The following is an 11,770-nucleotide window of genomic DNA, read 5'->3' as shown; positions in this document are numbered from 1 at the left end:
AGAGCTTGCCAGTTCTGTTGGAGACGGAGGAGAGCTAAGCTCAGCTGGCCACCTGGTTGTTCGCCTAGTCACCTGGTCACCTGTTTGTGTTCTACCGACTCCGACGGGGTTATGTTTGTGTTGCAATGAAAGTGAAAGTGAGCGTTTTTTGCGAGCGCAAAGCTTCGAGTTCTGAGAACTTTTGTTTCGACGCGTCGCTAGAAAGTGATTATTTTTTACCAGTTAATAGTGACTAAGATAAATAATGTTAATAGAACATCTACTACCTACGTGTTTATAATAGAAATATTTTTTTTTTTGTTATAATTATACTTAAACAATACACATCACTATCTAGCCCCAAAGTAAGCATACAGAGTAGCTTGTGTTATGGGTGCTAAGATAGTTGATATTATAATATTAATATACAATTATATACTACATACAAATACTTATATAATGTATAAATACACACAGACACTGGAAAACACCCATGCTTATCACACAAATATTTTCCAGTTGTGGGAATCGAACCCACGGCCGTGGATGCAGAAAGCAGGTTCACTACACACTGCGCCACACATCCGTCAAAATATTATGTTTTTATGTATATTTTGTGTATATATTGTTTTTACCTATTATACCCAGTGGCGTGCACAATATGTTAAACAAAGGTAGTGACAAAATACACGAATGATACAAACAGAAATATTTCTATTTGAATACTTGTAAATGAGTCACCAGAGTAGGCAGTGCATTAGTGCATCTAATAAGTGCACACCACTGAATATAACCATGTAAGACTTAACAATATAAAAACTGATAGACTTAAATTTTTATTAGTAGATATGCACGTAAGAAGATGACTGCTTATAATATGAATGTAAAATGTAACAGTAAAAATCAAGAAGTCTAGAATCATATTAGAAACGACCTTTACCCATATGTTTAATCTGAAACATCTGAAAAGTGTTTTATATCAAAATTAGGATGCTAAAAATGTGTTGCAAGTAGGTAAGTTGTCTCAATAATTGTTGTTGTAGTTAATAATGGTTAATAACAGCCATTATTGCGAGTAGGTAGCCAGAAAATTTTCAGACAACCTACTCGCAATATGTATATGTTTTAACATACCTACCTAAATTTGATATAAAACACTTTTCATCCAGTAAACAGGGTGAAGTTCGTTTCTAATTCGGATCATAGAATTATATAAAATCTAATGTTAATAAAGAATATGCCCTATCATAGGTATTTTATAGGGCATTTTCTTCTTACAATCCGCATACAGCGTTGATTTTCAACTGATACCTACCTTGATTCATTTGGTTGTTAATTTTGTTTATATCTTAAAACATAAGATATAAAACATAACTATAGGTACCTAACGTATTTTTATCTAAGTCTGCTGTTTGTTCCTTTAATTTTAAGAATTCGTGTTTTAATTTTCCTGAATGAGTTATTTTTTGCATGTACAAATAATAATTATTATCTAGCGCGGACAAGTTAAACGTTGAATGTTAAAGTTTTGCATAACTTGCCGTAATTTAAATAACAAATTTCATTTTGCTATCAAAACCAGTTTGAAATGGCAACCCGTGATAAGACAATCCAAGGCCAAACATTTTATAAAAGAAAAAGAGGATTTCGTTATAGAATTACACAATAATATATTTTTCGTAATTATTTTATGTAAATAAAAGTAAAACCCAACGCACATTGTGCTAGCCGATTGTCTCACGATTGATTGGTACGATTTCAGTCAATTTGTAAATTTTTAATTAAATAAATAAATAAAAGATTTACTAAAAAAAGTGTATGTTGTATGTTGGCATTTATCTATATTTTATTATCATTTTATTTATATCTCGTAAATAGTACGGCATAGGTAATTTGCAGGGTGATAGCTGACATCGACGCCTATTAAAATCTATACTAATATTATAAAGCTGAAGAGTTTGTTTGTTTGTTTAATTGAACGCGCTAATCTCAGGTACTACTGGTCCGAGTTGAAAAATTATTTCAGTGTTAGCCAATTTATCGAGGAAGGAAGGCTATATATTATCCCGGTATTCTTACGGGAACGGGAACCATGCGGGTGAAACCGCGCGGTGTCAGCTAGTAACGAACTATTTGTTAGCCAAAATGATACGATTTTCAAGTTATGTTAATTTTTCTGCAAAATATAAATCCTTACCTTCAGTGCAATTTAATCGTAAAAAAAAATTGTGCTGAAAAATTACTTAACAGTTGATTTTATACTTTAAAATTATTTTTGAATAGTTGTTTCAACTGTCCAATGAAAATTTTATTTTTATCACAATTTTTTTTTTTCCAAAAAATACTTTTATGTTAAACGATTTTTTGTACGTACTTGTAGTGGTTACAGTGAAAAAAAATGTACTACCGAAGTTGTACATTTAGCTTAAAAACATGTTAATAACATGGGGATAAAACATAGCACATGAAACTCGCAAATAACGTGGCTTTCTATCGGTAAAAGAATTTACAAAATCGGTTTAGTAGTTCCAGAGATAACCCCTCACAAACTTTACCTCTATAGATTATCATTAGTATCTATTGATCCATTAATTAATAAAAATATAATAATTGACAACATACCAACGATATTCTCTTTAACTCACAGATAAAAAAAACCAAAAACAAGAAAACAAATAACAAAGTATGAAATTTCATACAAGTCCTAACTCACGCTAACGAAATGTTTTCGCTCCCGAGCTATATATACCGCGCGCGTCGTGTGTACGTCGGGAGTCCGTTTCTACACAGTAAGGCAGTCGTTGCGGAGGGCTGCTCTAAACTCCGCACCCGTGGTCTAGTAGTTTGGGGCGCTACCCATGACACGGCGATACCCGTTCCATAACTGGAACGCGATTGATACCACGTTTACTGAGATTCTCAGAAACTGTCCACTCGTCCCATTGGGCCTTACTAGGATTATTCCTGACACCACTGTTGTAGAAGATTTGACTTCCTTTTGCTACCATAATAAGGCAGTCGTTACGGAGGGCTCTAAGCTACGCATCGATGGTCTAGTAGTTTGGGTCGCTACTCGTTCCATAACTGGAACGTGATTATACCGTTTACTGAGATTCTCAAAAAACTATCCGCTCGTCCCTTTGGAACAAACTAGGATTATTCCTGATACCACTTTTAGAAGATTTGACTTCCTTTTCTTACCTACTTATGTAAAAAAATATTAGCTTATGTAGATTTTTTAATGTGGGGTATTGCTCTTATGAAAATAGGTAAACATGTAATGAATTTATTTTTAAATGTATTTGGATTCATAGTCATCATCATCAATTCATCATATCAGCCGATAGACGTCCACTGCACGACTGACTACCTTTTCCATACATCACGATCCTGTGACACCAGCATCCAGCGAATTCCTGCGACTCGCTTGATGTCGTCAGTCCACCTGGTGGGAGGTCGGGTATTTTGATTAGGTTTATTGAATTTATATAAAGTTTTTTTTTATTGAGAAATAATACAATAAGGAACTTAAGCTAACGTATCCTTATTACTATACAAATCATGTCCACGTGGAATGGTGGTAAGAATACTGGCTGCATTTCCGCTCTGGATAGCCAGGCTGATTCTTAGCCAAAAAATGAGCCAGCTCTTCTACCACCAGTCGAGGCAACTGAAATGATTCGGTGAATTTTTTTGTCCCAAGGGTCTCCATGGAAAAGGTATATATGTAACTTTCAGTCAGAGAAGAATACTTGTGCCACTTGGCACTTACTGCACTCAGCTTATTCTGCTGCGGCTCCCGATTAGTGTTTAGGTGGTTTAAGTAAGTTACTTGCCAGTATCAACAACTAACGTTATCAGCTAACGTTACATACAAACTGCAAATAAATAAATTAAAATTGTTTGTACACATTGTAGATAAGTATGACACTTAAAAATACGTTATAAAATTATAAACTATAGGGTAGTTATACCTATAGTGTAGCTATAATTAATGGATATCATTTAAGCTGCTACAAAATTAAATATCTAAAAAAAATCCTTACCTTTTTATCCTATGATTCACCATTTTTTAGAACAAAAATGTATATTTTGCGGGCTAAGTTGGCCGGATTATGTATCTACTAAATGATAAGTAATATTTAATTTAATAAATAACATAACATGAAAGGGTATTTGGTGATATTAAAGTATTAATTGACCGTTTGGCTTGACTATGTGAATGTAAAATTAAATTATATGGCCTTATTTTATTAACATGGATAAGGATTTAAATTTTCTTCAAAGTAACATGTAGCTTTGTATTATGTAATTAGAATATCAGTTCTATTTCATGACAAATCATTTCTTGACATTCTGGACAGACTTCCGTACAATTATATTTGAGCCTCAATAGCTCAGAGGTAAGAGCGGTCAGACTCATCACCGAGTGGTGGTGGTTCGATCCCCGCGCCGTTGGTCCATTGTCGTACCCACTCTTAATACAGTCTTTCCCGACTAGTTGGAGGGGAATGGGAATATTGGTCATATTTAAAAGATATGGCAAATATTCTTTTAAAAAAATATATTGTATTGTGTAGGTATTTATTTATTTATTTATAACTTTTTGTACTACATATAAATTTATTTTGAAATAAAACTAAGAAAATACTACCTACTTACTTAAATTGACAACCTAAACCTTTTATATAAACTACGTTTATTATAAAAATAAAAAAAGACTAAATTTAAATTATATCAAAGTAAAGTAAAGAGGACCTTACTCCTACAAGTTACAGTTCACTTTACTTCGAAGAAAAAAGTTCAAATCTTAATCCATATTTATAGGCCTATAGAATGTAGTGATTAAATGAATAAGATTCAAAAAACTTGCCCAATAAAGCAGCGTGGTTGCCTGGTGGGTCTAAGTTCCATATCCCCTCTCTTAAAAGGAGGATAGAAGGCTCTGTCCCTGTAGAGGGCTGTTAATATAGGCTGATAATTGTTGTTAAAGAACATGTGATTATAAGAAATATTTTCAAACGGCCTAAATTTTTTTAATGACAACTTTGTATATCAGTATTTTATTACCTAGTTTGTATACTACTCTGTTCCAATTATATGAAACTACTGTTTTTGTAATCAAAATTTAAATTCAACAATTTTTCGACTTCTAAAACAGACTTGGAAATCATTACTCTTTGATATTTTTAAATGGAGGGTAAATGTACCTAAATAGGAACATTGTGAACGGGGAAAAGTTGAAAAAATGTTGAAGACGGATACCGATTTAACAAAAATATTTCATCTATTTAAATGTACTTATTTACCTATTGTACTAGTAAATGCGTAATACCTATTTATGTATTTAACTACCTAAAATAGTTTAAGTAAAACTTTTGGTAGTAATTTGTACCTATTTAAAAGTTCGACCAGTAATAGTAGTAGGATATATAAGTAGATATTAGTAACTTTAAATTTATTAATCCTGTCTAGTACCTATATAATGTTAACATTACGTATTATTTAGTGAATGACCAATAATAGGTACTTTGTTTACTCAAAACCACTGATTCAGTGACTCCAAAATCGAAAAATGTATGTATACATTTTTTCCTACAAAAAATTGGTTGCCTGTAAAGTCGGTATACGGGCGAAAGTTTTACGTGACAACGACTTTGAGTGGTAAAATAATTTTAATGTGAATATTCATAATTTGAACCGGTGTGTATGCCTATCTCTCTCACTCCCTCTCTCTCGCTCTGTCTCTCTCGCTCTTTGGCGGGCTAACTGTGCTCGAGTGGAAGGGACGCGTGCCTTTCACTTTTTATGTCTGTCTCTCTCGCTCTTAGGCGGGCTAACCATGCCCGAGTGGAAGGGACGCGTGCCTCTCACTCGCTCTCATTGTGAGCGCATAACGTGAGCGGAGCGTAACGCAGTTTCTTGAAGTGTCACCCGGCAAACCAATTTATAAGACGTTGTCACGTCAAAATTATTACCGATCGGACGTGTGTGGAGGCCCTTATAGCTGAGTACATTTAGTAATGACGTTTTCAATTGATTAATCAATATGTAACAAATGTGTGAAACTCAATAAATTTTCAATATGATAGATTTTTTAATAAAAAATAACAATATTAAGAATTCAGTAAAACATAAAAATAATAAATTACATTAGTATCAGTGGTCCGTAATTAAACATAGCAATATTTTCGGTTTCGCAGGGAAGTCTTTGAAGTTTTCAGTGCTAGATAATTCTGTTTTTGGAGTTTGCTCCTGAAGAATCTATATTTCATTTATAGACCCCGGTTTGAAAAAAATATGGGCAGTAAAATTCGATGAACGAATACTGTTCGCGCGGCGAGAGTTTGGCTTTGACCGTTATTGCGCAGAAATCAGAAATTGGGTATCAACGGGCATTAGCGGGGTGCGGGGCGGGTGCGCGGTGCTCTGATTGGCGCTCCAGTCGTTACCTGCCTCTCGCACCGAAACGACGTACCGCGCACTCCTGTTGTACAATCACGTTCACAAATGAATTGCTATTTTCGTTAATTGTTGTCGATTGTTATTATTTGTTGAGTTTGTTTGTTTAAGTTTTTTTGTTAAATATTAAAAAGTGATTTAAAAATGCGTAAAAAAAACATTGTTTTAAAAAGGCAAGCACGGAAAATGATATATGACGTGAATTGCTTTTTAAAGAAAGAAGCTGACGAATGTATCGATTCATTGAAGCAAATTCGAAGTAAGATTGAGGAAGTTGCTTCTTTACTCAGTCAGTCGGAAAATAACCAAACTATAGAGACTTTGCAGGTAATGAAAACGGAAACTGTTTCTAAATTAAATAGAGTAGTAAATATGTAAAATAACTATCAATAGTTTTAATAAATGAAGAAGTTTATCTACTTCGTATTATTTTCTAGCATTATTATCACTATACATGAATTTTGACCCACTCAAATATCCAACCTGGTACATAAAAAAGGAAAAGTATTGTGTGCGTGACAGTACCCATGCGCAGTAATCCCCTCCATCCGAAGGTCAAAGCCAAACTCTCGCCGCGCGAACTGTAACAGCGTTACGTTTTTGTGCGCAACCTATTCTGCGCACCTTTCACCGTGCGCTGCCGCAGTTGCGCACCTTTAACTTTTTAGGCTGCGGGGCAACATACACCTATTTAGACAGTCGATCTCAAAGAGTAAACTCCATTCGTGCTTCGGAGCTGTTGTATTTCATTTTTAATAATTTGTAGATCAGGCGCTGTGAGGATGTGAGAGCATAATTCGAGGACTTTCAACAGAATAACTCACTGGCAACATTCTTTTCCGAGTTCTAAACTGTACCCTTGCAGCCGGGTAAATAGAATGCGGTCCTCGAATTATGCAAACTGACATCCTAACAGCGCCTGGTCTATTAACTAAAGAAACGTAACTTGTAACTGTTTTTTATTTATATGTAACAGGAATGATAAGTAGAATATGAACATCAATGTAAAATGTGATATTATGAATGTTTGGTTGTTATACTTTATTTTATATAAAATATAAATAATAAATAATTTATTATTAAGTATTCAATAAATAAACTTTAATATTAATGACTTTTCTATTTTTCTGCGGTATTTTTTTATAAAAAATATTTCTTAACTTCTGTTTTGATAAACAGTTTTAGAAAAAAAGCAAACCCTTTTCAAACAAAAAAAAATAATTTTTCAAATCGGTTCAGGCGTCTTCGAGTAATATAATAAGAACATACATAAAAAAAAACAAAAAAGATTTTTTTTTATTCTGTACAAGTTTTTGATTCCGATGAATTGATAACCTCCTACTTTTTTGAAGTCGGTTAATAATGATATAGTAGGTATAGTTAAATGCACTTTTTTGTTACTTCAATACTTTTTTTAATGTTAGGTTTTTTTAATGTAAGGTTAGGTTTAGGCTTATAGGTAAGTAATCATAACTTTATGTAAATTTTAACAATTCTTTTTTTTTTGTTTGAAACAGTATACTTTCAGATTGCCAACTATGTTGTGTATAAGCGGAAAAAATTTTACACGGCTATTTTTTATTTTATTTTGTCAGTTTTATTGGTTATTATTTATCCAATCTACAGAAATATAGCACGAACTACTTCAATAATTGAGTTGAAACTCTATTAAAAAAAAAGAGACAAGTAGCCTATTGGCAAAATGTCATTTACCTACTGTCTACACTCACCAGTAAGCCCCGGATGACATTTTTAAAATAGATTCTCAATTTCGTATATGTCAACTAGCATAAGTCAAAGATAGTCACTATCATTTACATCTGATTGTATTGAATTTTTTTTTTTTTATTCTTTACAAGTTAGCCCTTGATTACAATCTCACCTTATGGTAAATGATGATGCAGTCTAAGATGGAAGCGGGCTAACTTGTTAGGAGGAGCATGAAAATCCACACCCCTGTCGGTTTCTACACGGCATCGTACCGGAACGCTAAATCGCTTGGCGGTACGTCTTTGCCGGTAGGGTGGTAACTAGCCACGGCCGAAGTCTCCCACCAGCCAGACCTGAGCAAATTAAGATAATCTCAATCTGCCCAGCCGGGGATCGAACCCAGGACCTCCGTCTTGTAAATCCACCGCGCATACCACTGCGCTACGGAGGCCGTCTCATTTAACATTATCACCCTAAACCCGCCAACCCGCTGTTAAGCAGCGTGATGGGTCTAAACTCTATATCCCCTCTTCTATAAGGACGGAGGCCCTGCAGTGAAAAAATCTTAAAAAAAATAAACATATTATTATAGCATGTGTTTTATAGTTATAAACAATGATAATTTTATACTATAGATCGGTTACGTTCCTACAAAATCACCGCTAAAACTGATCCGAATAATAGGCTACAACACTGAGCGCACAAATATATTAATGAATATATAGTTTTTATATTTTCTAAAGCCGTGATAGCCCAGTGGAAATGACCTCTGCCTCCAATTCCGGAGGGTGTGGGTTCGAATCTGGTCCGGGACGTGCATCTCCAACTTTTCAGTTGTGTGCATTTTAAGAAATTAAATATCACGAGTCTCTAACGGTGAAGGAAAACATCGTGAGGAAACCTGCATACCAGAGAATTTTCTTAATTCTCTACGTGTGTGAAGTCTGCCAATCCGCATTGGGCCGCAGCGTGGTGGACTATTAGCCTAACCCCTCTCATTCTGAGAGGAGACTCGAGCTCAGCAGTGAGCCGAATATGGGTTGATAACGACGATATTTTCTGAACACAACTCGTCATTGCAGACGATATTTAGGTATTATTTGTTTAAATAACGTTCGTTGTTGACCACAACTAACATTGACCAGATGAGCGCCTCATTTTTAATGACCTAGTAACACATCTAACAGCATTTAACATCATTGTTTATAAAATTAACTTTCCAATTTTTCAGTGTATACGTTACTAACGAAGGAATATTTATTTTATTACTACATACAAAGCCTAGCGCAAAGTAATAAAATCTATACTAATAGTATAAAGCTGAAGAGTTCGTTTGTTTGTTTGATTCAACGCTCTAATCTCAGGAACTACTGGACCGATTTGAAAAATTCTTTCAGTGTAAGATAGCCCATTTATCGAGGAAGGCTATAGGCTATATATTATCCTCCTATTCCTACGGGAACGGGAACCACGCGGGTGAAACCGCGCGGCGCCAGCTAGTAATTCCATATCATTGTAAACCCTACTCTAACAAGCAATTAGTGAACGCTGGGCACCAATAATAAAAATAAACTGCTTAAAACCCAACTAAGACTGAAATTGAAATCGAAATAAATATGATAGTTATTTTAGTAACGCAGGCTACGTTAATAGCACTTTAAAAATTGTATTAAAATAATCACATCAAGAAAATGGTTCGAACAATATTCAACAAGATTATTGCATGTCTGATATTCGTTTCAATTTACACAGTTGTAGCATTCGAACCTCCAACAAAAGAAGAACAGATAGACAAAATCAACAAAATGAATCAAGAAGTGGAACCATTTAGAAGGAATTTAACAGAATGCGCCCGTCAAGTCAAAGCTTCAATGGTGGACGTCGAAAACTTCTTAAAAAGAATACCACAATCAACCATGCAAGGTAAATGCTTTGTCGCGTGCATTTTGAAACGAAATAATATAATAAAGAACAATAAGATATCAGAAGCGAATCTTCTAGAAGTTAACAGAGCGGTTTATGGAGAAGATGAAGAAGTTATGTCTCGATTGAAATCTGCTATTAACGAGTGCTTTAGGGCGGTGGAAACGATTTTTGAAATTTGCGAGTACGCGTCAGTTTTCAACGATTGTATGCATATGAAAATGGAACATATTCTTGATAAGGTGACAATGGAGAGAAGGATGGAAGCTCTGGGCCAAATGACTTCTGACCCCGATATCTGGAGTGACGACGAAGACGAACTTCTGAAGTTGGTCAAAGACGAATTGTAGTTCGTCTGTTCAATGTTTTTTATGGAAATTTTTGTGAATAAATTTTACTTAGACAAAATATTAAACTCCGCGCCACGAAACAAGTTCCGTAGACGCGGCGCTAATGTCATATTGGCGCTCACTGTCATTTAATAATGGCGACTAAATTGTCATTTGTCTATGGTGCTGTCAATTTTAGTTCAGTTGTTTGCCGCGGGACTTCGTGGCGCGGAGTCTAGATACATATTTTTGTAACAATGTGTTACCAACATATACAACAAATAAAAATACCTTAAAATGCTTGCTTTGCCCATAAGTATGCCACAGTATAAATATCCATTTTAAACGAGGTATTTTTAGGGCACGACCCTCGCCTTCGGGTCGTGCCCTAAAAATACCTCGTTTAAAATGGGTTTTTTTAGGCCCTTGTATAATAATCTACTATTATTGTACGACTTTGTTTACATTTATATATTACATATTCATGCTAATTTACAGCTTTCTAGTATTAATAGTCACTGCGCTAAACTGCGGACGGACGGACGGACAGACGGACATGACGAATATATATATATATATATATATAAATATATTGTAAATTATGCTTTTAGAATACAAAATGTTAAACAAACTTAATAAAAATTGTTTTTATTAAAAATTTGATAAAATTAAAGTTTAAATACTTTCAAATGAAACGTTACTCCATCTTTTACTAAACTATAAGTTTTTGGCCGTTTTTTATGCCATTTAACTACACAAACCGGCATTTTTAGGGTGCTCCTTACACGACGAAAACGATTACAACAATGAAACATCGATTCTGTAGCAACAGTTTTTATAAACGCATTATAGTCTATTTTTTTAAAGCAGAGACTGAAATGACAATTGGAAACGTAAAACTTAAAAATAATGTGACCAGCATATAAAGAACGATTCACGATTCTGATTCGATTAAAATCGATAAAAAAAATAATCAGAAGTAAAATATTTTTTAAAAATCTGTAATTATGATATCAAAAGTTGCATAAATCATATAATAAATATTCTTTTTGTAAATTATTAATACTTAGTATTTTTAACCGACTTCAAAAAGGAGGAGGTTCTCAATTCGGTCGGTATTTTTTTTTTTATGTGTGTACACCGATTATGTATTTTATTAACATTAATAAAAAATAAAAAAAGGATAAATAAATAAATAGGAGAAAAGACAAAATTTACTAAAGAGATTCTATTCTTACTTTCTTAAAATAATTACAGTTCTGTCACATTATGATAGCTAATGACATGATGCCATTTTGTGTCTGTTGGGTTTCGATACGATATTTTTAAAGTGTTGTTTTTGTTATATGTTACGTAAAGTTTCTGTT

At 33.9% G+C, this 11,770-nt stretch overlaps 1 protein-coding gene across 1 annotated transcript; it reads left to right on the top strand.

Annotated features, from left to right (window-relative positions):
* The first annotated feature begins 8,282 nt into the window (after window positions 1-8,282).
* LOC112053685 (uncharacterized) lies at window positions 8,283-11,335 on the top strand. The gene has a single exon (XM_052888538.1). It carries the CDS (start codon window positions 9,843-9,845, stop codon window positions 10,422-10,424), a length of 582 nt encoding a protein of 193 aa, XP_052744498.1. The 5' UTR covers window positions 8,283-9,842; the 3' UTR covers window positions 10,425-11,335.
* The last annotated feature ends 435 nt before the right edge of the window (window positions 11,336-11,770 follow it).

The sequence above is a fragment of the Bicyclus anynana genome, chromosome 23 (assembly GCF_947172395.1).
Source record: "Bicyclus anynana chromosome 23, ilBicAnyn1.1, whole genome shotgun sequence".
Taxonomy (NCBI): domain Eukaryota; kingdom Metazoa; phylum Arthropoda; class Insecta; order Lepidoptera; family Nymphalidae; genus Bicyclus; species Bicyclus anynana.
Note: the sequence above shows the minus strand (reverse complement) of the source record. Positions and strands in the feature narration are given on the sequence as shown.